This window comes from Budorcas taxicolor, chromosome 5 (genome assembly GCF_023091745.1).
Source record: "Budorcas taxicolor isolate Tak-1 chromosome 5, Takin1.1, whole genome shotgun sequence".
Lineage (NCBI taxonomy): Eukaryota > Metazoa > Chordata > Mammalia > Artiodactyla > Bovidae > Budorcas > Budorcas taxicolor.
In genome coordinates, this window is record NC_068914.1 from 19,612,112 (window position 1) to 19,639,464 (window position 27,353).

Sequence of the window (27,353 nt, forward strand, 5' to 3'; positions counted from 1 at the left end):
CTTAGAACCCAGACAGGCTAGGAAGGGGAAAGAGAGTGGAGCCAGGGGGCTAGAAGGGCTATGCTTCCCGCCTGAGTTCCAAACACACCGGTGCTCAGAAGGCACTCCCGTTCCTGCGGGTCAGGATGCAGCCCCTGCAGGGGGAGGACAACAACCCCCACCCCACCCCCCACCCCTGCATTGAGGACTTTGAACTTTCTTTAAGTTCTTGGCTAGTTTTGTGGGGCCTGCCTGGTCGCTTTTACAGGTCACAGACGGGGAGGGTGGAGAATGATTCAGGGCCTCTCCCCAGCCTTGGCTGGAGCACCCATCCCTCCCTCCCAAGGCTCCTAATCCCCTGCCTGCAAATGCCTGTCCTCCAGAGCTGAGATGCTGCAGAGCCTGAGGCTTATACACAGACCCATTATTTATTGGGAGGCTTAGGGCCAGGATGAGGTTGGAGCCACATTCTCTGCTGTCCTGGCTCTTCTCACCTGGGTTGTAAGCAGGGAGAGAAGGAGAGAGAGGGAGACAGACACAGGATGGAGGAAGGGGCAATTGCGTGTTGGGGACCTACTGTGTGCCTGGTCCTGGGTGACTTCATTGAACAGATCATAGTAGGTCACTTTTACCTGAAGCACGTGCATGTGTGAGCAATGCAGACGTGTGTATTGGAGATAGGATGGTCAACAGCACAGCTTTTGAGTCAGGCCTGGGTCCAGTCTCCAGCCCTGACTCTCATGGGATGATTTCATACACACACATTCCTCCACCTCTCTGAGTCTTAGTTTTCTCATCTGTAAAATGGGGATAAGACCATCTACCTCCTGGTGTTCTAGAGGAGCTGGAGTCAAGCCCCAAGCATGCGTCATTGTACACTGTTGGGCATACAGGAGATGGGAGCTGTTAGGAGGAGGAGGGAGAGGCTAGGACATAGGGTCGAGAGAGAGTGGAGAAAATAGGAGAGGGGTGAGGAGTGTCTGAGCAAGAGAATCCATCTGCTCGCTTGGGATTTGCCTGGCTTCAGTCTTCAGGTAGCTCCCTGCGGGTGAGCCTCTAAGGAGACCTGCGGCTCCTGCTGAGAAGCCCCAGCTAAGACTGATGGAGGGGGAATCAGGGTTCCAGGCAGCAGAGCTGCAGCCACTGCCCCAACCCCAAATGACAGCACACCCGCTCTTACCAGCAGCCACTACACAGAGGAGGGGCATCTGGGGGTGGGGGTGGGGAATTTGGTCCCTCTTGGGGCTCCTTGCTGAGATTCAAAAAAAGTACCCTGTGTCTTTAAGGAGGCGCCTGTTGGGAGCGCAGGAGGGAGGAAGGTTAAGATGATTAGCTGGTGCTAACAAATTTAGGATGTGGAAGGAGTCTTTTTTTGGCTGTCCATCAAAGGAAGGATTGAATGTCCCTGAGGTTGGAGAGAGCAGAAGGAGGGGAGGAGAGGGCTGGAGGAGGGGAGCAGGAGGGTGTTGTGCTGACCAGCTGAGCCTTCTCCCTGGACAGGCTTTTCCCCGGCAACTGGGGGTGTGCGGGAGTTCGGCAGGCTTGCAGGGCCACGCGCTGTCTGTCCAGAGGCTGGCCTTCCCATCCGCCTGTCTGTCATTGCCCCTCCCCCACAGCCCCAACCCCAGCTCAGGTTATGTCCAAGCAGCTGGGCTGAAAAGTGATCCTGGAGGAAGAAGGCCCTTCCTGTTGATTAGGAACCAGGACACTCTTCCCCAACCCCCCTCGAACATGACCAGACCCCCACCTCATCGAGGCTCCTTGTCCCGGGGCCACCCCCAGCCCCTTGTCATCAAGGGCTGGACCACCCTTCATCTCAGTTCCCCTGTTACCAAAGGAAACCTGCACGGCCTCCCAGAGAGATCACAAGCCACTCACAAAAGCCTTCATAAAAGGTTATTTCCGGCACGAGCTGGAAGGAGGAGGGTATGGGAAGCATGCCACGTCCAGGAATGGTTCATTCAGAACCGACTGGGCATGGGCTCCAGGCCAGGTCCTGTGGCGGAGACTGGGGAAACAGATAGCAAGGCTCCGTTCCTGTCCCTGGCTTAGCTCCTGTCCCCAGGAACGTGCGGTCCAGCAGGGGAGAGGAGAACAAAACACTGCGCCAGAGGACACTTACGGACCCACGGTCCCCAACCCTTTTGGTACCAGGGACCGATTTCATGGAAGCCAATTCTTCCAGAGACTGGAAGTACTGAAATTGTTTGGGGATGATTCAGGCACATTACATTTATTGTGCACTTTATTTCTAATCTAATGCTGCCACTGATCTTACAGCAGGTATTGGTCCAAGGCCCAGAGGTTGGGGACCTCTAGTATAGAGAGCAGCGGTGTTCAGAAGTCAGTGGACAGAGGATGACCTGGAATGCCTGTCTAAACCCTCAGAGGTCCTGATGCTGTAGGTCTGGTGTGGGCTCTGGGCACCTATCTGCATAGCAAAGCAGTGTGGGTGATATTTGTGCAGGTGGATGTCAGAGTCAACGTGGAGGAAGGCTGAAATGGAAGGAGCAGGGGTAACACTGAGAAAGGAAGTGGGTGCAGGAAGCAGAAAAGGTTTTCCAGACTAAGTGGCCTGAAGCTGATTCCTGCTGGGGAGGGTGGGCAAGGCTGAGGGAGAAGAAGGGGTGAAGGAGGCTTGCAGGTTGGGGAATGCCTTGGTTAGTGTGGCTGGGACGTAGAAAAAGACCAGGCTGAGCAAGAAGCAAAATCTTGGGAGCATCTCAGCAGGGGTTAATGTCTTCAGCAATGGAGATGCCGATTGGGTTTGCAGTTTTGAGAACCGGCTGCGAGGTGGAGAGGAGGGGGAAGGGACCGAAATGGAAGAGAGGCAATTGATAGCAGACTTCGGCAAGGATCCGGAGGAGGACTAATGGGGAGAGTAAGTCCTCCCCCCATGGAGTGGGGTGGGGGCAGACAATGGGGAATGCCAAGGAGGCTGAGTCCCAGGTGTAGGTCGTGATGCCTGCTGCCTCAGGGGCCAGGAGGTGTGGGGGTGGGGGAGGGACAGGGTGGAAGCAGTGATGATGATCCAGTTTCTGGTCTTGGTGGTCAGGGGTGAGATGTGCTTCTCCCTGAGGCTTGAGGACACAAGAGAAATGAGCTGGTTCAAGAGGAAAATGGGGAATGTCATTCTGGACCCAGTAACTCCAGGTAGAGAAGGAGGTGTGCTTGAAACACAAGTGAGGCCCAGGCAGGCGGGACACAGTTACAAGCTTCCCTCGGATTGCCGACCTCACAACTCCAGAGTCTCATGAGTACAGGGCCTGTGACCCATGCCCTCTGCACCAGCCATGCTGAGTTGTCCATCATTTCCGTCACACACACAGCTTTTCATACCCCACGTGTTAGCACCTGCTGCTCCCGGCCTGGGCTGTCCTCTTCCCCTCCCAAAATCAAGCCCTACATCTCCTTTAAGACTGAGATCCAATGACACCCTCAGGGTTTGCTAGTCCCCCTGTGTTTTTTTGCTTTTGAATCTCCTTGGGTGCATTTTACATCCTACACTTCATTTGCGGGCATCTCTCCCGGAGGATGGGGCTTACCTAGTGTCTCATACAGTAAAGAATCTGCCTGCAATGCAGGAGACTCAGGTTCAACTCATGGGTCGGGAAGATCCCCTGGAGAAGGGAATGGCTACCCACTCCAGTGTTCTTGCCTAGAAAATCACATGGCCAGAGGAGTCTGGCAGGCTACATGGGGTCACAAAGAGTCAGACATGACGGAGTGGCTAACAGACAACAACAACTCCTGGAGGATGAGGACCATTTCTTGTTCCAGTCTGTGACCTACTGAAAGCCAGTCACAGAGCCTGGCGCAGAGCAAAGGATCAGCACCCCTTTACTGATAAATAAACCCAGGTTTCTTGATGTTTTATTGGATGGCAGCTTCTCTCTGGTAGATGCAGAAGGGTGGTGAGAAAGTACATGGAAATGAACAGACTGTCACCAACCCTGTCTCTACTTTCACCATCACAGTAAACACTGGTTGACATTTACTCTGCCTGAAGTGCTGTGTCAGGCTGCTCAACATTCATTATTTCATTTAATCCTCATCAAAATCCACAGGATAAGTCTCCTCCTCATCCTCGTTTTATAGATCAAATCTGTCCAACAGGGCATTCTGCAATGGTGGAAATGATTCTGTGCTGTGCAACACAGTCACCACACGAGCACTTGAAATAAGATTGGACCTAGGAGATGGATTTTAAACTTTATTTAATTTTAATTAATTGAAGTATAATTGGAAGAAAAGTTATGACAAACCTAGACAGCATATTAAAAAGCAGAGACATTACTTTGCTGACAAAGGTCCATATAGTCAAAGCCATGGTTTTTCCAGAAGTCATGTACGGATGTGAGAGTTGGGCCGTAAAGAAGGTTGAGTGTCAAAACATTGATGCTTTTGAACTATGGTGTTAGAGAAGACTCTCAAGAGTCCCTTGGACTGCAAGGAGATCAAACCAGTCAATTCTAAAGGAAATCAGTCCTGAATATTCATTGAAAGGACTGATGCTGAAGCTGAAACTCCAATACTTTGGCCACCTGATGTGAAGAGCTGACTCATTGGAAAAGACCCTAATGCTGGGAAAGATTGAGGACAGGAGGAGAAGGAGGTGACAGAGGATGAGATGATTGGAAGGCATCACTGACTCAATGGACTTAAGTTTGAGCAAACTCAGGGAGATAGTGGAAGACAGGGAAGCCTGGAAGTCCATGGGGTCACAGAGGCAGACACAACTGATCGACTGAACAACAAATCACACGTGGCTACTGGCAGTCGTAATCGACATTTCAGTGGAAATGAAGACAGACTGAAGGGATTATGAAACTTGACCAAGTGACAAAGGTAAGGAGGGATAAAGGCAAGACTTGCAACTGGGGTTGTCTGGCCCCAAACCCATGCTTTGAGCCACCAGGCTTTAACTCCATATCCTTTTCTCACCCACAGATTGTGGGTATGATGGGGAGGAGTTTAGCATCATCACACGAGCCCCGGTGCAGGCTGGTGACCTCTGTGACCACCAGTTGAATCCCCTGACCATTTGTGCAGCGTGACTGCCGTGTGTGAGACTCAGGGTTTCCCCGGGGCCCTCATCTCCTGCTGTGACAGTGAGGGCTGGAGGAGATGATCCCACATCCTCCCACATCCTATGAGCCACGATTTCTTTGCAGGAGGCCTTTGGTCCCAGGCTCTGCAGCTGGAGAATATAAACAGTTTACTCTCACTGCGTTTCTGCAGCCCAGGCAACGGGGAAGATTTAACCTAGATTGTATCTGGCACTGACTTCCAACGATTGCAGACCTGGAGCCTGTGAGGGCCACAGCTCTGGTGTAAATGCCGCTGGCCAATCACTGTGGGCTTTGTCTGAATCCCCAGCATCTGGGTCCTCTGCCTGCTGTGTCTGCTGAAGACAAGGGTGTTGAGACTGTGGGGCCAGCATTCAGCGTAGGGATAATGCCAGCGCCCAAAGGAGCATGGGCAGATGAATGCTCAGGAGGTGGGGCAGAGGGAGGGAGTCCTTAGAGACACAAAGACCTCAGGGGGCAGGTGTAAAGAATACGAATGTCACGTGGGGGCTGGGTGTGAGAACACCAGGATCTCGTCCCTGCTCTGTACAGAAGTCAGTCTGAACTTTTCAAAGTACCAGTATGATTCGGTGAGAGCTCTGCTCAATACCCTTCCGTGGCTCCTCATTGCTCTCAAGATAAAGGCAAAAACCTTAATATGAACCTCGGCTCATGTCACTCTCCCCCCACAGGCTCCCTGCTCTAGCCACACAGCTCCTCCTGTTCCTCATTCCTCCTTCCCCGCTCAGCATCCTTGCACATGCTGGTTCCCTTGCCTGAAATGAAACTTTCTCCCTCCCCTCTTTGCTTGGTTAATTTCTACTCCTCAAGGGTCACTTCCTCAGGGGAACCTTCCTGGTCCTCCTTACCCTGAGAGCTCTTTCCAGTGTGTCATGGAAGCCTGTACCCTGTTTGGTAGGAGTGGTCAACCCTGCAATGGCACATCCGCTAGTGGAATTGATGGAGGTGCTTCCCTCACTAGACTGTAGCTTCTGGGACTTGCTTTGCACGCCCTGGGGTCCCCAGCACCTTGCTAGGTCCCAGTGTGGAACAGGTGCTCTGTGACAAATGCATGCATGAATGAATGAGAGGATGCTGCTGTGATTGTGTGCAAGGCAATTCCATTCTCCGGGCTTGACACCTTAAAAACGACAGTTTGTAGAGTATGGACTCCATGCCAGGTGCTGGGAAGGGCACAGAGCTGGCTGTGCAGAGGGGAGATGGACATTTAAAAAGGCCATGATGACACCGTGAGATAAGGGTATGCTTGGAAGACCAGCAGCAGGCTGTGAGGAAGCTTTTAGCAGAGGCATTTGGTACAAGAGGGGCTGGGAACCAGGGAGGACTCCCTGGATCAGAATTACAACTAAGGTCCAATCCGAAGGGTAAGAGAGAGTTAACAGGCAAAGATGAAGAAAGAGTGTTCTCAGCAGAGGGCAGAGGAAGGGATGGGGGAGAGCCCTCATGAGACTGCAAGGCGGGCAGGGGGACGAGATGGAACCAGATGGGGCCAAGTGGACCTGTGCCACTGTGGGGTTTCCGGCAGGGACGACAGAGGACTGTCCTCCTGGGTAAAAGGAGAGGGCTGAGTGGGGCAGAGTGTGGGGTCCTTCCAGCTCTGGGGCCCGGGGGGTTCGGAGCTAGATGAGGAAGGTTCCCAACTCCCTTGCCAGCACAAGCCTCGCGGGACTGGTTCCCTCCATGACGTCAACTTAAAGGTCACTCAGATCCCAGGTTTCCTCTCCAGAGCCTTTCAGGGCTCTGCATTTTGTCCTTTTCCCTGGATCCCTTTGGGATCCTGTGACATTCCCAGCCTGGAGCACCTCGAGGGGTAACCGGTCCCTGAGCTCCCGAGTCACTGTGAGAAGCAGCACTTCCTGAATTTGTCCTAAATTTACCTCGCTCAGGTTTCACAGGGGGCCCCTCATCCTAGCCAGGCGGGAGTCTGGAGAAGGAAGTGCGCCGGGAGCCGTGTGGTGGGAAGGGGAACTTGGGACATCTTTACTCTGGGGGCCCTTTGCATCACACCAGCCAGCGAGCTGTGTTCCACAACTATACAGACAGGCCCGTCTCTCCTTCTTCCCAAACCCAGGCCCCTCTCTGCACCTGATAAACCCGGGCATGAACTGATGAACTGGAAGTGAAACCAGGCCTTTCAACCAATTCCTCACTCCAGTCAACAGATGCCACAGCTGGGGGTGTGTAAATGATAAGATCCTTAAGTAGCCGGCGCCTTCAACGCCACTGACTGTCCCTCCAGTCTCTTCCTCCAGGTCTGCTGCTGTGCCTCCAGGAACCCGGCACTTAGGGCTTCAGCCGCGCTCCAGCCCCATGCCCCGCACAACCCGATGCTCCAGCTGAAAAGCTGTGAGTTCTGCCTTGCTTCTCGGTCTCCCCTCAATGCAGACAGCCCAGCAGCAAGGCCTGCCAATGTCACCTCCAAAACACAGCCCGGGCCTCTCCTCTTTTCCTCTGTTACCACCGCCTCTCACCTAGACACCCTCAGTAGGCTCTTCTCTCCCTACCTCTGCTCCCCGCCTCTGTAACCCATTCTCTACCAGAGCCAAGAGGAATGTCAGTTGTACATGAAATGTGTGACTCCCCCTTTTGGTTCACCAGGGATGAAATTTACAAACCCCACAGGCCAGAGCTGTGCCCTTCTGGAGGCATGACCTCTCTCCTTTTCACTCACTCCACCAGGTGGCTCCACCCTTTCTCTTCTTCAGACACACTGAGCTCATTTTTACCTCAGGGCCTTTGCACATGCCATTCCTACTGACTGGAATGCTCACACCCCATCCTCTGAACTAATTAATCAATCAATGGGGGGTCTTCCTGATCCAGGGTTCTAGCCTGGCTCTCCTGCATTGCAGGCAGATTCTTTACCACATGAGCCACCAGGGAAGCCCAGTTAATTTAATAGACACTTTTATGGTGCTCTGTTCTATGCCAGGTTTATCTAAGCAGTTCTCGAGTTCTGGATCATGTTAACTCTTCACAAGACTGGGTCCCTTTTGTCAGTTCATAGGTCACCTTCTCATGGAAGCCTTCCCGGGCCACCATCAAACACAGACACCAAGGCTCCACCACTACCAGGCTCCACAGAATATATGCTTTTGATTCAATTTCATAATGATCAATGGAATTTTTTTCTCATTTATTTCTTAAAAAAAAAATAAAGATTTTCTTTGGCTATATCTCAAGGCATGTGGGATCTTAGTTCCCCAATCAGGGGTCAAACTTGCACTTCCTGCATTGGAAGTGCAGAGTCTCAACCACTGGACCAGTAGGGGAGCTCTCTCATTTATTTCTTTATATGCTTACATTCTCTACCAGACTGGAAGCCCCAGGAGGGCAAGGCTGGTCAGTTAATTTGACCTTTGTACCCCTAGAGTCTAGCACAGTACCTGCCCCTGAAATGAGTGAAGGGATCACCTGCTTGGGAGAGGCTTCTAAGCCCACCACACTCTCTAAATGCCACAGCTGGTATGTACACACTGCAACATATAAATAGTGAAATGTTTCCTGTGGATACTGCTCAGGTCCCAATCAGGAGAGGAGCTTCTAGAAGGCAGGGATAAGGCGGGTCTTCTTCATCTTTGTGTAAATTACAAAATTACAACTGGTACGTTTGCAGCAAATGGCAATTCGCTTTAGAGCTTTCAAAGGAGCTGCATACACAGGAACTCTCTGAGCGATGCAGTGAGACTATCACAGCTCCATTTCACAGATTCAGGAACTGAGAACCAGAGAGCCAGGGCTACATCACTGCACAAAAGCTAGGACTCAGTGCAGATCTGAAGCCTTTATGAAGGTTGTATCTACCTAAGTGCCTGCTGCTCTGCATATAGCAGGGCCTCAGTGGAGATTTCTGTATTTGCTGTGGCTAACAGACAGATGTTCAAACATATTCCTTTGGAAGGACTGGTCTCAGGGTAGTGTGTTTCAGAGGCAATGTGGGCAGTCAAAAGAGTCCCAGGTGGGGCTTCAGGAAAGCCGAAGAGCAGCTTGTAGTAGGTACCTCCCTGTGCCAGGCACTATGCCAAAAGATTTACATACATCTTCTCAGTGCCCACAACAGTACAATGAGATAGATGCTGTCATTATTCCCATTTTACAGATGAGAAAGCTGAGGCTCAGAGAGAGGTCACTTGCCCATTGTAACACAGTCAAATCCTAGAACTCAGCCAGCAGACAATCCTGCCAGATGCCTCCACACATGGCTGAAGAAGCCTCTTGCTCTGTGTTTTAGACTCTGTCTAGAAAGCCAAAGTTCAAACTAAAACCTGTCTTGGCCTGTCCAGCTCTGACACAAGTCAGGGAGGGACAAGAGCAAGACATGTGGCCCTTGCAAGATGAGGAAGGGGCTGATTGGATGCCCTGGAGTAGGAACACACCCTGCCTGCCCAGGACTTAGTGGGTGGAGTGCCTAAGGGTAGCCAGTCCACAGGGCCCTGGTCTCCTGTGCTGGTGGATGACAAAGACCAGATCGTGTGGGAATACAGAAGGGCTGGGGGACCTTGGAGCTTCCCAAGACTAAGAGAGTGACTTATATCACAGGGGGTGTTATGGTGGGCAAACGCTGTGAGTAGCAGCTAGCCCTACCACAGCTGTTAGAATGAGCATCAGAAATGGGCCCCAAGCCTGAGCTTCCTTTGGACAATAAAAATAACATTCCTTCTCTGTATCTTCCTTCTTTCTTTCTTCAGAATCTTTGAGTCTGTTGTTCTACAGAAACACGATCCTACTGCCCTGGGTTGTCCACCCTACAGGGGGCTGGGCAGACAGGATGGGCAAGAAGTGAGAGTCAAGGCTGATGTCTAACTCTCAAAGGACTTACCGCCCACCGCAGAAGCAAGAAGGGTGAGGGAGACATGCCTAGGGGAGGAGTCGAGAAGACTGGAGCTGACTTCATCCCTGGAAATAGTCGTGCGGGGCGGGGGGGGGGGGGGGGGGCCTCAGGGGCCAATCAGCATTAGGGACATGACATCATCGTTTATTCTGGCAGGAAGGACAGGCTGTCAAATGGACAGATGAGTCCGGAACTAGCTGCCCATCTTGGTGGGAGCTCCTGGCCTCAGGATGCATCACAGTGTTGGCCAACGCTGGCCACTGGGCTCTTTTACATTCCTCTGCCTTGCCTTGGTTTCCGTAAAAGTCCACCCTTCCTGTGGCCCCAGGAGTGCCTCTGGGGACTCACTTGGAGGACAAGACACTGAGAACCTGGCCGTGCCCATCTAACTGCAGGTCGAGGCAAGTTCCTTTTTTCCTCTTAGGGCCTCATTTTTCCCAGTTCGAAAAATAAGCAGATTGGAGGACAGTGGTGTATTCTGTATCCTGCTTCTAGAGTATCCAGGTATCTGGAGGGGTCACCAGTGGGACACACCAATCCCACCTGCAGGGCTCTGCTCCTATGTTTACGTGACAGGTAAAGTTTGGATTTGGGCTTCCCAGGTGGCTCACTGGAAAAGGACCTGCCTGCCAGTGCAAGAGCTGCAAGAGACGCAGGTTTGACCTCTGGGTTGGAAAGATCCCCTGGACGAGGGATGGCAACCCACTCCAGTATTCTTGCTGAGATAATCCCATGGACAGAGGAGCTTGCTGGGCTAGAATCCATGGGGTTTCACAGAGCGCTCATGACTGAGCGTGCACACAAAGTTTGGATTGCTCAGAAGCTTCCCTTCAAAGAAAGGGCTGGCCCCTGCCTCCCCCTCAAGGCAGCCTCTGATGTCCATTTGGTGTCGCGGTCCGGATCTGGCCACTGCAAGGAGGAGACGCGCCCTCTTCCATCCCTCCGCACCTGGTCAGGATCCAGGGTTAAGGTTGATCTCTCCCCACACTTTAAAGGCTCCTCACTCTCCTCTCTGAATGCACAGCTCGCCTTCCCACTCCTTCCTCAGCTAAGCTGGGGGGCACTTGGCAGAAGCCAGGATTGTAATTGTAAGAGTTGGGAGCCAGATTCTTCTAGAGTTGAACAGACTTTCCAGAGCAAGAGCACATGACTTCAAAAGAATAACATGATATAGATTAAAAAAAAATATATCTCGGTGAACTGCCAGTGTTGTTTCCCAGAGTCAGTGTACATTCAGTCCAGTGAGTCATCTGCCCCTTCCTCATCCCCACTCCCTGAGGTAAAAACAGAACATCATGCTCCTGTCAACACCTCCAAGTTCCAATCAGCAAAGAGCAGAGCAGGGGGTGATGCAGTCAGGTACTGGGAACTAGAGCCACATGGAGACCCGCCAATCAGAACCAACGCTGGAGCGCTGAATGGGTGAAGCCACAGGAATGTCCCTGCGGCCACAGTGTGCAAACTCTCAAGCACCTGAGAGAGAGGAAAGTCTCATTCCAGGAGGGCTGACACCAGCTTTTAAGTCTGAAGGGCGGTGAAGGGGACATTCTGGGCCCCAAAACCCTGGGATACCCCTAGGTGTCCAGGAGGGAGTCTGGAGGTATGGCCAGGGGAGCCCCATCCAGGCCACCATGCCAGGAGCCCACTGCCCCCTTCCCTGTCCACGCTGCCCCTGGAGGCCCAGGCCTCCCTGGCCATGTGCCCGGCTACCCTGTGACAGCGCCTATAGCCGTGTGGGGAGCTGGCATCCACTCAGCCACCTGCACCTGCTGGGTGCGCTCCTGCATCTCCACACCAGGGTTCACCGATTTCCTCCCCTACTTGAGCTGGCTGAAGTGGCAGACTCCTCTGCTAGAGCCCCCCGCTGGTGCTTGACCCCCCACGAACCCCCCGTCCCGCCCTGCCCAGGGTCTCCACTGGGCGGAGGTGCCCTCGTGCCAAGGCTGGCTGAAGTGGCAGACTCCTCTGCTAGAGCCCCCCGCTGGTGCTTGACCCCCCATGAACCCCCCGTCCCGCCCTGCCCAGGGTCTCCACTGGGCGGAGGTGCCCTCGTGCCAAGGAATGTGGTGACACAGGCATGGGCCCAGCTCCTCTTGCTGCACCTCTGCCCACTCTGACACTTCCCCGTTGCCTTGCCTGCCGTGTCTGCCATACACAAGCAGGATGGCAAAGGCCAGCGGGGTGGGAAGAAGCGCTGGGCTACAAGGAGTTGGTCAAGTGAGCTGGAAAGAATGAGCAGGCAGGCCCAGGGCAGTCTTGCTGCCACTCAGCTACCGGAGGGTCAGACTCTTTGGGGATCCTTTTCTCCTTCCCTCCTCTGCCTGCCCAGCCCCCACCAACCTCTGCCTCACCCCCTCAGGCAGATCTGGGGGCCTCTCCTTCTCCTCACCAAGGAGCCCAGTGCATCTGGGCTACTGGCTCTCTTCTAACCCCCGGGGTTAGTGACTGAGGACAAACGCCAGCTATGCAGGCCATCGTCAACAGTGTTGGTCCCTGCCTGGCTTGTGGCCCGCCTCACAGAGGTGACCCCAGGACTGCCCCATGCAGGGGACCCATCTGCCACTATCTGCCACTATCTCCAGTAGGCCCACCCCTACCGGAGCTCTCGGACTCTGCAGCAGCCACTGCTTTGCCTGTTCTTCCCTTTACCTGGACTCGCTTCACCTGGGCTCCTCTGAGCCTCCTGAGGACAGAGCACAGCATCAGTTTGTTGAGTGACGGAGAGAAAGTGACAGAGACAGAGGGAGGCAGAGCAAGCCTTCTGACACTGTTCTGGTTTGTTTGGAGTCAGACTTTTTTTAAGATATATGTATATAGATGTGGACCATTTTAAAAGTCTTGCTTGAATTTGTTATAACACTGCTTCTGTTTTTTTTTTTTTTTTTTTTTTTTTTTGCAGTATCTTAGTGGCACCCCACTCCAGTACTCTTGCCTTAAAAGTCCCATGGACGGAGGAGCCTGGTGGGCTGCAGTCCATGGGGTCGCTGAGAGTCAGACACGACTGAGCAACTTCCTTTTCACTTTTCACTTTCATGCATTGGAGCCGGAAATGGCAACCCCCTCCAGTGTTCTTGCCTGGAGAATCCCAGGGACGGGGGAGCCTGGTGGGCTTCCGTCTATGGGGTCGCACAGAGTCGGACAAGACTGAAGCGACTTAGCAGCAGCAGCAGCAGCTCCCCAACCAGGGATCAAAGCTGCAACCCGGCATTGGAAGGTGGATTATTAACCACTGGACCACTTGGGAAGACCCTAGACTTCTTAGGTTAAAATAATTCTGGTGCCAGCACATGCTAGTTCTGCGACCTTGGTCACATGACATACCCTCTTTGGGCCTCAGTCTTCTCATTTATAAAGCGGAGATAATAGGAACTGCCACGTAAAGTAATTATGAGGATTAAATGAGATAATGTGATAAAGAGCTTATACCAGTGCCTGGCACAGAGTAAGCCCTTGATACACGTTGCTATCATTATTCATTTATGTCCTCCAGCCTTATCCAATACTACTTCCCTGGACAAGAATTATGGCCATTGCCAAGTCCGCAGTTTGCTCCCAGGAAGTACTCACTCCCGTCGCTGGAGGAAGTCCTTCAGGACATAACCTCTGACAGTTTGTTTCAGGTCCCACCCCTGCCACTTCTTAGCCTTGTATCCTTGAGAGATGTGCCCTGAGCTTCAGAGTCCTCATCTGGAAACGTGGTCATGTGAGAGTCTTAACCTCAGAGAGAGGCTGGGAGGATGGAGTGAGGTGTGCAAGGTACGAAGCGGGCAGTCAGACCAGCTGCTGTCAGAGACCATCCAAGCTGCCTTGACGGTGGACACAACTCTGCCAGGGAGTAGCTGAGAGGCTGGCGGGGCTGAGAAGGAGCGGGGGCACCAGCCAGGGAGTGGGCGGTTGGGTGGCTCCAGGAAAAGCTGAGGGCTGCGTCCACGTGTCAAGGGTGTCTGACCTGCTAGTCTCTAACGCGGGCCACGGCCCTTCCCATTTACTTCTCCTTTCCGGCAGAGCAGCACCGGCATTCCTTCAGTACCGCTGCTTTGGAAGCTTCACTCGGGGTCCTCCAGGATAGAGCGGGCAGAGGAGAACCCTCCACTGTGTGGGGGTCAGGGAGCCCCGTGTCCCTGGCACATGTGGGGCCAGAGCTCACCCTGGGAGAGGTGACAACTCCCAGGGCACAAAGTCTCCAGCAAGGTGCACCCTTGCCCTCTCAGAGGCCTTAGTGGCCAGATGGCTGCCAGTACAGGTAAGGTCACAGAACCAGAGCTTCCTCCTCCCACCTCCGGGGAGAAGCCCTCCCAGGACTTCAGCACTTCCGCAGAAACATCCTGCATCCTCACCCCCCACCCCAACCCTGGCCAGCTTGTCCAGAATAGAGCCCTGGACTTCCCTGGCAGTGGTTGAAACTCTGTACTTCCACTGCCGAGGGTACGGGGTTCAATCCCTGGTCAGGGAACTAAGATCCCACATGCTTCATGGAGTGGCCAAAAAATAAAAAACCAAAACGCAAAATAGAGCCCTACTTCTTTCCTCTCCACCCTACTCCCTTCTGTTCTGCCTTGTCGCCGAGGGCAAATGGGCCGGCATCGGAAGCCTCGGACTCTGTCTTCTAGCTGTAGACCTTGGACAGTCTCTGAACACCTCTGATCCTGTCTCCTCATCATTGAACTAGGGATAACCACAGCTCTGCAGCCCAAAATGCTTGGTGGGAATATAAGTTATACTGTCCTAAGCTTGAGGTATAATGCCATCTGTTAGCAGAAATACATGCCAGGATCGTCACTGGTTACCCGGGCTCACAAGTTCAGCATGGCCTTGACCCCTGCTTTGCCCATGCCCAACCAGTATCCCACACTTGCCATTTTACCTCTGCAGTCTCACCACCTCTCAGCCTGTACCTCCCGATGTTCCGTGTCTTCTCTTAGCAGGATCGGTGTTGCCTCTTCCTGGCTCCTCGACACTAACTCTCCTCCCCCTGCAGCTGCGCTCAGCTGGCTCATGTCACACCCTTTCGGAGAAACCTACCACGCATCCTCAGCATGTCAGCCAACTCCCTCCATAGTCCATCTCCCTCATCCCGACCTCCCATCCTTTTCTCTTCCGCCATCCCTCCACATGAGCTTGCTATAGTCATTCTAGATTATTCTTCCCTTTCCACAGTGGGAAACACTGTCTCTACACTTTTCTTACACTATTTCTGTCACTCACAATGTTCTTAGAAAGGTTTTCATTTACTGACATCTCACTGGTCTTGTGAGGCCTGTCTCACATGCCACTTTTTCCAGGAAGCCTTTCCTGATTCCTCTCTTCAAAAGCATCACTCCTACTCCCCCACTTTCCAAATGTGATGCTTATGCCTCTGTCGGGCACTTACCCAACCCTGGACAAAATGAGGTCCCTGTTTTACCCTCAGTGGGCCAATGTCCCCTTGCTGATGTGGCCCACAGGCAGCCTGTTCACTTGATGCCAGCCCCTGTATGCCAGCTATTGTATTGCACTACGTACTTTTCAAGGTAGTGTACTATAAAAATGTTAAATGCTTTATTATTTGTTTTTCATGTATCATTTGTGTGAAAAGTATTATAAACCTATTATAGTACAGTACTGTATAGCCGATTGTGTCAGTTGGGTACCTAAGCTAACTTGGTTGCACGTACAAACAAACTGGGCTTAGGAACGTGCTCTTAGGACATAATTCACTCGTATGTATGAGCTTAACTGTGCCACTGTTCAGTACCCCACAACGAGTCTCCACTCTGCTACTGACAAATATTTAGGTTTTCTTTCCCTTTGGTCAGTGGCACACACAGTGCTGAGGTGGACCCCTTTTCCTCTCGTACACACGTGAGTGTTTCTCTCCGGTGTGGCAAGAGGGGGGCGGCTTTCTGCACTGGACCAGATACGGTTAAATTGTTCTTCACAGGTGTCCACCTCTCTTCACAAGTGAGGAAACTGAGGCCCAGAGACAGGGCAGTGGCCTGCTCGGAGCCCTCAGGGTCTGGGACCTGTTCCCAGTCCAGGGCCCTTCTGGGCGCAGCGCACTGCCTGTCCGGAACCCCCATTTCCTTATTTTTATTTCTCTACAAATCTCCGCGACCACCCGGGTGGGCGTTATCAGAGCCCATCTAGAAGAAACACATTATCAGCATCCTCCGGGCGGCCTGGGGGTCTGGGAGTGCTTTCGAGAGGAAATGGGGAAGAAATTAACTTCAGAGAATTCCCTGGGCGGCTCTAAACCTCCTGCTGTCAGCCTTGAGAGGGGAGGCGCTTCTAGGGGGGCGGGCTGGGTGGAGGGGGCAGTGTTTTCTTAGAGGGCAGCACCTGGATCCTGGCTGTGCGGCCCTTCCCAAGCCTGTTCCCTGACCCTCCCCTTCCCACGAGGGCTGGGGGCTTCCTTGAGGCCAGGTGCCCTTTCCAAGGCCACAGCCAGCCCTCTTCTGGGACAAGCTGGAGCTGAAAGAGGCCACAAAGGCTCCAGGACGTGCCTTTGTCTGAAGCCCAGCGTCCAGGCTTTATTGAACTAGTTGTCTAATAGCTAAAGCACAGCATCCCTGCTCTGGCTTGACTGCAGCTCCCTTCATCTACAGCCCCTCCATCCAAACGCCATCAGAGGAGTGGCAGCTGGGTGTCACAAGGGAGCCCGCTGGAAGACCGGCAGGAGGGGAGACTTAGGGGGTGTGTAGGTCACATTAGGGGCTTGGGCCTTTATACTGGAAGGGACTGAAAGTGCTGAAAGTTAAAGCCTAGTTAAAGCCTTGTTGTTGTTTAGTCGCTAAGCTGTGCCCAGCTCTTTTGCGGCCCCATGGACTGTAGCCTGCTAGGCTGCTCTGTCCATGGCACTCTCCAGGCAAGAACACTGGAGTGGGTTGCCACTTCCTTCTCCAGCGGATCTTCCTAACCTCCAGGGGTTCAGGTATCGGACCTGAGCTGCCAGGGAAGCTGTAAGGTGAGGCATTAAGTTTAAAAAAGACCATGCTAACTTCAGGCTTCCCTGGTGGCTCAGGTGATAAAGAATCTACCTGCAACGTGGGAGACCTGGGTTCGATCCCTGGGTTGGGAAGATCCCCTGGAGGAGGGCATGGCAACCCACTCCAGTATTCTTACCTGGAGAATCCCCATGGACAGAGAAGCCTGGCAGGCTGCAGTCCTTCGGGTCACACTTGCTGACTTCTGGGTGAAAGGGTATTGGAGGAGGCCTGTTAGGGGCTATCGCAGCAAGTCAGGTGAGAGATGGCGGCAGGCTGATGATGGTGGTAGTGGAGGTGGAGGGACTGGCAGGGTGGTAACCTGAGACTTAGTGATCTAGGGGATGGGAAGGAAAAGGTAGTGTTCAGGTTGGCGCCCAACTTCTGACCTAGGTGTGCTGACAGCGCCATTCCCCAGGATCAGGAATACTGGGAAAGGGCCAGGTGTGGGGAAAAGACACTGGCTTCAGCTGTGTGCCTTTTGAGGATGGGTGGCCTGGAACACATCCAGGGGGAGATATCAAGGAGGCTGCCTGGTGGAGTTCATAGACAGGGAAGGTTCTCCCTGGCTGGAAACCCACAGAGGCTTCTCTCACTGTGTAAGTGCCTCACACTGAGGATTGCACCTGTGGGATCTAAATCAAATCACTGACGCTCACGGCCAAGGAGGAACCTTCACAGGTGTACACCTCTTGGTCTGTTTTCACTTCTCATTGGAAGACAAATGACTTGTCCCAGTAAGTGGTTTCGCCTGGATTATACATTGACCACACACCAGGCAATATGTTAACATAGTAACTTAATAGCAGAACTAGGGTGGGAGAGAAAGATGGAAGGAACTGCGGGGATACTGTAGCAGGTCTGGAGGGGTGATGAGTTCATCAGGTAGAAATGGGGAACAAAGTTACAGGGGCAGTATGAGCAGACACACACACGTGAGACACCGGTACACAGGCAGGGCAGGTGAACAGCCCAATCTTCCTGAACAAAGAGTACAGCATGGTGGGATGTTGGTCAGAGACTAGGCTGGAGAGGTAATGTGGACTTGCCATTGGAGTGGGGCTGTTTATAAGCACTAGGGAGCCACAAATACTTCTTGAACAGAGGAGTTGAACTGACAGAACCCAGCCACCGATGGAGTGCAGAGGGCATGGGACAGGGGGGCATTGATGTTGCCACAAGGGGTTGGAGCCTGAGTGGGAGGTCAAACCTGCAAAGTCAGGAGAAGGAGGTGGGACGGGGGTGGGGAGCACGAAGCTGACACGGCATGTGAAAGCAGAACAAGGGAGAGCCTGAATTGAATGGCGGGGGTCTCTTCCCAGACTGGTCCTTAGGGATGTGTTTTAAAGAATAGCCAAAATGACTCAGAATTAACCATCAGTGATTGGCATGCAAAGCAGAGTTTCTGACAATAGTATTTCTTTAGTTTAAATGTTCTCCCTAAAATAACCATCAGCTCTTTAATCCTTTTCTTCACCAATGGCAGCAAGGAATACTTTGGGCTGAATTCTCCCTTTTCTGGGTTAGCCAAGTCTGAACTAAGGAGAACTGCAAAGAAACGGGCAGGAGGTGATGGGTCTACTCTACTGCAGTCCAGTTTGGGATAGAAGCTCTGGTCATAGCTCTGATCTTGTTAACACCATGAGGCTCTTGTAGGTGAAATCTGGTGCCAGGACAGACAGGGCCAGGCTAGACAAAGGGAAGACTTTAGGACATGCGGATGCCAGCCCTCAGCACCTATGGAAAATAACCAAGCCCGAGAGGCAGTTTCAACCTCAACACAAATAGCAGCACATGAGAAAATAAAGTTTTGTCCACAGAATCACAGACTGTGTTGCTGGAAGGGGTTTCTCTGCCTTCCACATCCTTGCTAGTTTGGGCTCCAGAATACAAACTGGATCAGGTCACATCACCATGTCCCCAAACCTTCTCTGACACTACATCTTACTCTCTGTGGATAACAAAGCCAGGACACAGGCCTCACTGCCTACCACTCCTATACCCATGGCAGACATCCTTAAATGACCGCCGTACTTTCTACTGGGCCTGGATGCAGCCTCAGGATCTAACTCAGCACAGCCTTGCAGGCAGACGTTACCAATCAACTACCACCCTCAGGATGACAATCGTTTGCCTCCCATTGAACAGAGAGAGCCAGAATGCCTCAGCCTGTCTCTCTGTTGTCTTTTTCCACCTGTGTTTCCCATCACTACTTCTATGCTCTGGCTTCCCTCAACTGCTTGCCATTTCTAAACAAACATGTCTTCTTCTCACTCCCTGAGCCTTTGTCCATGTCGTGACTCAGCCTGGAATGCCCTCTGTGCAGACTATTAGTGCTTCCCCAGGACATGCTCTCCCATAACAATAAATCTGTGTCTGGGCACACAGCCACCCAGCATAAAACACTGCCCAGCCTCCCCTGGACCAGAAGGTAACCATGTGCTAAGTGTTGGCCAATGAGATATGAAGGGAAGTGATGCAATTTTGACTATTTCCCCAAGTTTTGCCTTTAAGGGTTTGGGCATATACTCCCCTGGGCCCCTGCCCTTTCACAATGGCCATTTGATGGTGAGAACAAAGCAGTGCCAGCAGCCCAGAGACAGAAGCCACATGATGAAGATGGGAGGCCAGCCTTCCAACCTGGACCACCATCCCCTGGCTGCTAGGGAAGAGTCACCCTCCTCTGCCTCGTTGAAATCTCTGTATTTGGTGGGGGAGTGGGGGAGGGTGTCTTCGGTTATGGTGGCAGCTGAGTTTGTACTCTATGTACCCTCACACATGCTTCTTGTTCTTTACAGCCACCTTCCTGCACCACCTCCTCAATGGAGCCCTCCCAGAGCCCCAGGCTCCTCTGGGATCCCCACTTCATGCACACCTCTTGTTTGCAGTCCTAAACCACAGGATGGCCGGGGCCCCTCCCGCCATCCTGGCTGAAGGCACCTTCTCTCTCCACTATCCATCCCCTGGACCAGTGCTGGTGATGGCGTGAATGTCCAAACCTGATCACATCACCCACTTGGCCCTGCTCTTAAAGTGCAGACCTCTCAGTCTGGCGGTCAACATGTGACTCTGACCTACTCTGAGCCTTAGAGATGAGGCCCAGCCTGTGAAGTGATCTGATCCAGAGGCTCAGCTGGTCACAGCTCCCTCTGAGTGTGTGTGTGACCGTGGACTGTCCCACCCGCTGCCCGCCCCACCCAGCCCCAGTGTGGCGGGTCTCAAGTAGCTGCTTCCTTGCTGACTGGAGCCTACATTGTCCTGCTCCTGGTTTGTTACTGAGAACAGGGACAGAGAAAGGGGAGTTTGCCTGAGCTGTGTATTCTTCTCAAGTGGCCTAGGAAGTCCCACGGTCTTTATATCTGTTCCTGAGACCCTCCTCCTGTCCCACCAGGCAATATGCTTTGCAAATGGCCCACACCTATTCCTCTGAACTTCTGGCCACTGTGACCTTTCTAACAAGGCTCGACCTCTGGCATCCCGTCCCAGGCTGAAGGCCCATCACTCCCCGGGCAAACAGTACACGCAGCCCAGAAGCAGGATGCGGCCAGATCTCAGGCAGTAGATGGCTATTTTGGGACAGGGAGGATCCTGGGAGGATGCTGGCGAGGTCAGAGTAGGAAGGGAAAGAGGTGGGTTTTCTGCCCATGATTGTGTGTCCCAAGCCCTCACTGGATGCCGCCCAGGGGCCCGAGGCTGCCACAAGGAAGAACACACCCACCACAGGGCTCCAGCCTCGGCCCTGCTGGCCACAGAGGCAAACCGAGGGCAGGCCCAGGTCTGGGGCCAAATCTTGTGGCCACAGTGGGCAGAGGGAGCGTGTGCTCATTTGTCGTGTCCTAACAGCAAGTTATTTCAGCATCAAGCAAGACACCGAGGGGTCTCGGAGCAGAGAAGGTGTCAGAGACCAACCCGAGGTCAGATGGAGAACACCAGAAAGAATCTAATCATCCAGGAATGATAATTGATAATAATTTAGTTAATATTTACTGAGCATTTACTACATGTGGAGCACAATATTAGATACTGGCAAAAAAAGAAGTGAAGATGTATGTGACACTTGACAGTTACGTAAGTCCTCGTCTGCAAGTATCAGGAGACTATAAGCGGTTCATAAAGTGGCTTATAAACTCTGACCCTAAGGAAATAGTCAGAGAGGCATGATTCAGGCACAAAGATGAGAGCGGTATTCCACTGACTATGGGGACTGCAGATATTTCAGAATGCCAGAACTCCATTGCGCCAGCTTCCAGCGTTCTGGGGAAGGTCATCTGTCAACGTCAAGTGTTCAATACTGTGCCCGGCACAGGCTGGCTGCCCAGTGAGGGGCAGGGGCAGCGACTAGTATTGCTCAGCACAAGTTGGCCACGTGGCCCAGGCTTGTGTGCAGAGGAGATACCTTTACCACCGGGCGAGAAGCCTCAGGTCAGGCAGGGGGACAGGTCCAGGGACTGAGCGGGGCCCAGCCTGTCCCAGGAGATGCATTGCATTCTACAGTTCTGCTGTCTGAGACACCTCTATGCAGCCCTCACATCCTTCTCTACTGACTCTCCAAAAAGCTGGGAACACACCTTACTCTCCTTCTGATTTTGCCTCAGTTCGGGGCCTTTAAATGCTCCTGGTATTGCCCACCTGGCTCTGATCTGTACTTTGGGCCAAACTGCCCTCTAGGGCCTTTCCCAACACCCAGGACACCCCTTGAAGGTGTCCCTGCTCACTCTCCTCCCATTTCCTGGCCGAATCAGTCCCTGCTGGGGACCCTTCCCACAGGGACCTGCATACGCCCTTCCTCGTCCCCAGAATCCCTGAGCCACTCATGCTGCATCACGGCTTTCTCACCAGCCAAGAGCTGAAGCAGCATTCTTCTAGATTCTTCCTCCCTCCTGTGGCATCCCTTCCTAGCTCCCAGCTTCCCAGGACCACCTGAGCCGGACTCTCCCGAGCACAGAATGGATCCCTCTTGGTTAGGTCCCCACTTTGATGGCAGGCAGGATATGAGACATCCTATCAGGCAGGGAAGGGAAACAGCCAAGCCTCTTTCTGCCTGTAAATGTGCCTCTGACACCAGGACACAGTGTCTGATAAGGATTTCAGTGATCTTTAAAGTGCTAGAGGAATTGAGCATAAAAAAAACACTAGTAGCGCTAACTAGGAATCAGGAAAGCACTAAGTACTCTCCACGGAACTCTCTGAACCTCCGCCACATGCCTGCAAGGTAAGTATTACCCACATTTCTCAGACAAGACCATCGGGGCAGAGAGAGGTTAATAAGTCCCTTGAAGATCACACAGCTGGTAAATGTCAGAGCTGGAGTCCAAACCTCTATGTTCCCTGGCTCCAAATCTCCTGCTCTTCACCAGCTTTCTGTACTTCAGGCAAGAACAATTGAAACTGACCGGGAATTATGAGGATGACAGACACTGTGATCTGAAATCTGGGCTGCCTCAGAAACCCCGATGCACACAGCTGCTCTGCCCAGGCCCCGTCAACGCAGCCTCACCTTCATCTCATTAATCTTGGCATTCTCTTCCCAAAAGCTATCCCAGATCCCAGGGTTCAATCTCCGGGGCCCCAAGGGAGGGAAGGAGCTTCCCATGGCTCCTGGACACCCTTTTAATTAACCCAGACGACCCTCTTGTGACTGAGGCCAGCTGAAGCCTGTCACGGCCTCACCAGCTCCGGTGGCACCTGAACTGTGACTCCCAGCTGTGACTCAGCCCACTCGCCCGCCAGCAGATGTGGTCCCTCCATTTCCCACAAGCTCAGCATCTGTTGGCCACCCCTCCCTGGCTTGGGGACCCTGAGTGCCGGCTCCTCAGCCCCTGTGTCCAGTGGAGGGCCCGCCAGAGCCCCCAGGGAGTGTCCTGCTACAGCAGGCTTCTAGGGGCCTGCCTCTGAGCCAGCAGAGACCTGGAGCGGGGTGAGCCCTCTGCAGGTCCTTGCAAGTGCTGCCTGCCTCACATACCCTTGTTTGGAGCTTCCTCCCTCACCCCTGAAGGGGTGCTGCCCATTCCAGTTACTCCTGGGGATGATGAAACTTGGCCACCTGTCATTCTCGCAGCTTAACAACGATGGTGGGCAAACTGGAAAAGTCTTCCTGGACCGTGACTCGGAATCCACAATAGATTGGTTAGCTTGATCACAGCACATCACCCAGCAACCTCAACCTTGTTGGTGAGTGTGTGTGTGTGTGTGTGTGTGTGTGTGTGTGTAGCCTAGACACCAGGTAGTGAACACACAGTCCCCTAAGCAACCTAGGTGGGACAGGCAAAAATTTTCAATCATGGGGTAATTCATTCATTTGGGAATAAGTGCTTTGGAACTGATTCTATCGGGCGCAGGTGAATCAGAGGAGCCAGGTCCCTTTCCTCAGGGGCTTCTTTAAACTCTGTGCGACGTTGCACAATTTGCCATTTTCATTATCATATATGATCTCACAGCCTGGCGTGCACAGCATCTGGCCCATAGAAGAGTTGAGGAATAAATGAAAGCTTGAATAAGTAAATGAATGATGGATGGGGATCGGGGGCCAATCAGTGGGAACACGGAAGGCGAACATCACAGACTGTCATTCCCATCTTCCAAACGAAAGGCGAGGCTCTGAACAGAGTGTGGGCTGGCCACTGAGAGGCCTCTGGTATGTGCCCCTGGCCTTGTCACCCCTGCACAGGGCTCCTTACCTGGTGGGCAGTGACATCCTGGGGAAGTCTTCAGGGTCTCCCGGCGCCTCCGTGAGTGGAGCTTCCATTTCTGCACAAGGAGACAGAGAAGAGGGGTCACTGGGGGTCGTAAATGCCAAGCTCTGGAAAGCAACTAGGGATTGAGGGTAGGGTAGGGGGCTAGTGAGGGGGATGGGGGACAGGGGGTCTGACAGGGGCACCCATCCTGGATCAAACACTGGCCACCAGGCATCTGGGTAATAAGAAGCAGATGGAGAGGTCCCATCTCAGTCACCTCGGGGTCTGATGTCTTTGGAGAGCTCTGAAGAAAATTAACTTGAGCACAAGACCCTATAAAGCAGTTTGGCCTCCCTGCACCCGACACTCATGAGCACAGCAACCTGCGCTTCTCGGCTTTCTGCTAATTGTTTCCTGTCTAGTTCTGAGTGTCTATGCATCCCGGGGGCAGGGACAGTGACCTCTGTTCTTCTGGTGTCACTCACAGAGCCAGACACAGGCAGGACCACTGTCCCTCCATCAGACCCCTTCCTCATCAGCTTCCTTACCCTTCAGCCAATCTGGAAGGCACCAAAGATGTGGCAACAAGCAGACTGAGATGCCTGCCCCAGGAGCTGCCATTTCCGTGGAGACGAATGGACAGCACATACACAGCTGCCAGTCCAGGCTCCTGGAAAGGGCAGGTGCTGAGCACCCGCATCCTCACCACCACCACGGGAGGGAGCTGAAGGGGAAGCCAGAGGTTAACAGGTATGCTCTGGGGCCAGACTGCTGGACTCCTGGCCTTTCTCAGACCCTGAGCTGTTAACAGTTCCAACCTCATAGGTTACTGAGAGGATCAAAGAGGTTGGTGCATAGAAGGAAAGGTGCCTGATCCCCAGGAGGCATCAATCAGTGTTAGCTATGATTACACTTTCATGGCAAATAGAAGGGGAAGAAGTGGAAGCAGTGACAGATTTTATTTTCTTGGGTTCCAGAATCACTGTGGATGGTGACTGCAGCCATGAAATTAAAAGACACTTGCTCCTTGGAAGCAATGCTATGACAAACCTAGACAGCGTATTAAAAAGCAGAGAAATCGCTTTCCTGACAAAGGTCTGCATAGTCAAAGCTATGGTTTTTCCAGTAGTCATGTACAGATGTGAGAGTTGGACCGTAAAGAAGGCCGTGTGCTGAAAAATTGATGATTTCAAACTGTGGCGCTGGAGAAGACTCTTGAGAGTCCCTTGGATGGCAAGGAGATCAAACCAGTCAATCTTCAAGAAAACCAACCCTGAATATTCGTTGAAAGGACTGATGCTGAAGCTGGAGCTCCAAAACTTTGGCCACCTGATGTGAAGAGTCAACTCACTAGAAACTACCCTGATGCTAGAAAAGATTGAAGACAAAAGGAGAAGAGGGTGGCAGAGGATGAGATGTTTAGATAGCATCACCAACTCAATGGACATGAATTTGAGCAACTCTGGGTGATAGTACAGGACAGAAGAGCCTGGAGGGCTACAATCCACAGGGTTGCAAAGAGTCAGAGACGAATTAGCAACTGAACAACAATAATTACATTCCTTTTATAGGTAAGGGACCTGGGCTCAGAGAGGAGGCTAATCTGGTCAAAACTATGGTGGAGGAAGGCTGAGATCTGGACCCGTTTCTCTGAAGCTAGGACTGCAGTTAGAAGCCAGTAGCCCCAGAGTCAAATTGGCCCCTAGATATATTTTATTTGGTTCCAAAGTGATTTTTTTTCAATGAATTTGTCACCAGTCTTTTGAAGAGGCTGATTTCACACGAAAGTCCGCGTTTCTAACTTCTTTTGAACAAACTGGAAGATCTAGCCACACGGGGCCTCTGCTGTGTGGCTGGCTGCGACTGACTGTCCTGTGCGCTGTGGGCCCCACTCCAACGCGCTGACCAGTTATGATGCCAGCTGGCTCCTCATAAGTGTTTCCCCAGCACTTGCCTCCTCACCGTTGTGCAGTTCTCGCACTCAGGGTGAGGGTAAAGGAGGTCACCTGGAAGGTGTTGTAGGATTCGGTGTCACCTCTAGTTTGGCGGTAGAGACAGAAGGTCAGGAAATCTTCCCAAGGATTCCCATCAAACTAATATCTGCTGGGCCCCTGCTGTGTACTGGCACTGAGCTGGGTGCTTTCACACAGGGAATCACATCTAGTTTTCATAATCAAACTCTGCGTGCGTGCTAAGTTGCTTCAGTCGTGTCCGACTTTGCAACACTATGGAATGCAGCCCGCCAGGCTCCTCTGTCCATGGGATTCTCCAGGCAAGAACACTGGAGTGGGTTGCCTTGCCCTTCTCCAGGGGATCTTCCCAACCCAGGGATCAAACCCAGGTCTCCTGCATTGCAGGCGGATTCTTTACCTTCTGATCCACCAGGGAAGCCAAATAGTGACCGCATTTCTTGATGAAGGAAAAGTAGGCTCAGAGAGACTGAGTGACTTGAACTTGGACTGGTGTGTGGTGGATATGGGATGAGAACTCAGGCCTTCATGCTGACGTATACAAATTCCCCTGGCAGAGGGAGCTCAGCCACCGTGTGTGTGTGTGTGTGTGTGTGTGTGTGTGTGTGTGTATTGGGGTAGGGACAGATATGCTGTGTTGAAGGGGAGGGCAGAAGAGGACAGGAGGTCAAAGCATATAGGAGGAGGAAGGGAGGAACAGCCCTAAGGGGAGCCCCTCACTCAGAAAGGGAGGCTGGCACACAAATACTGGGTAGATGAACACTGAGGTGGGCACAGAATGGCCACTGGGCAAATCGAGGACATCCCAGAATGAGGTCTGGCGGAAGGCCCTGTGATGCCCAGCTCTGAACCCAGCTCCCTAGCACCACTTTCCAGGAAGGGACTGTGCATACCCACTTCCACATCCCTTCCCACCAACAACCTATAGGCTCTCCAAGGGGCTTATCTGTGGCTGTGCATGGCACACAAGTGGGTGTGTGACCCAACTCTGCTGAATGAAGGAGCTGGTCAACGGCTAACAAGCCATTGCCTGAGTGTGCAGCATTTTGGCTATAGGTTGCAAACATTAGGGCTGTCACTCATTCAATAACTGCCAGATGCCAAGCACAGGTTGGACCCTGGAGATGGAGCATGCAGCCCAAGGTGGACAGGAGCCCTGCCCTCCTGGGTTCACCTTCCAGTGAAGGAGACGATGAACAGAAAAGCAGATGAATATATAACCCAGGTGGTGATAAGTGCTATAGAGAAAAGTAAACCAGGGTAAGGAGACAGAGAGTGACAGAAGGTGGGATTGTAAACTCAGGGGTCAGAGAAGTTCTCTCTGTGCAAGGCACGTTTGAGAAAAGAGAACTGGCTGAAGTAAGGAAATGAGCCAGGGAGAGATCTGGAGGAAGTGTGTTCCAGGCAGAAGGAACAGCAGAAGTGAAGGCTCAGAGACAGTGCATGAGGAGTTTTCAAGGAAGAGGAGAAGGGACAGTGTGGCAGGAGTGACTCGGGCAAGGAAGGAAGGATAGGAATGTGGTGGGAAAGGCAGAGCATTGGGGTGCTGGCAAAGGCATTGAGATTTAGAAGGACACAGATTCGTGACATTCCCACAGCTTCTTGACAGCCATAAGACTCCAGAGCTAGCACAGACGCTGCGGTGAGCCATCCAGCTCTCACAGTCAGGCTCTTCCTTAGCTGTGGGGTACAGTGGCTGCTGACAGCTCAGCCCCTCTCTAGGAACCACTCTCAGCTGAAGGAGCTCCCTTGACCAGGGTCATATCCACGCCCCGCCCCCCAGCAAGGCAGGCCACAAACAGCCTCATTTAATAATAAAGGAAACGGAGACTCAGAGAGAAAAGGGG

General features: G+C 52.7%; 1 protein-coding gene across 1 annotated transcript in view; it reads right to left on the bottom strand.

Annotated features, from left to right (window-relative positions):
* Window positions 1-27,353, bottom strand: part of COL13A1 (collagen type XIII alpha 1 chain) — a 159,891-nt gene that overhangs the window by 115,248 nt on the left and 17,290 nt on the right. The window contains exon 2 of the mRNA XM_052639731.1: window positions 23,540-23,609. Within this exon, the coding sequence (XP_052495691.1) occupies window positions 23,540-23,609 (70 nt within the window). The remainder of the gene's footprint in view (window positions 1-23,539; window positions 23,610-27,353) is intronic.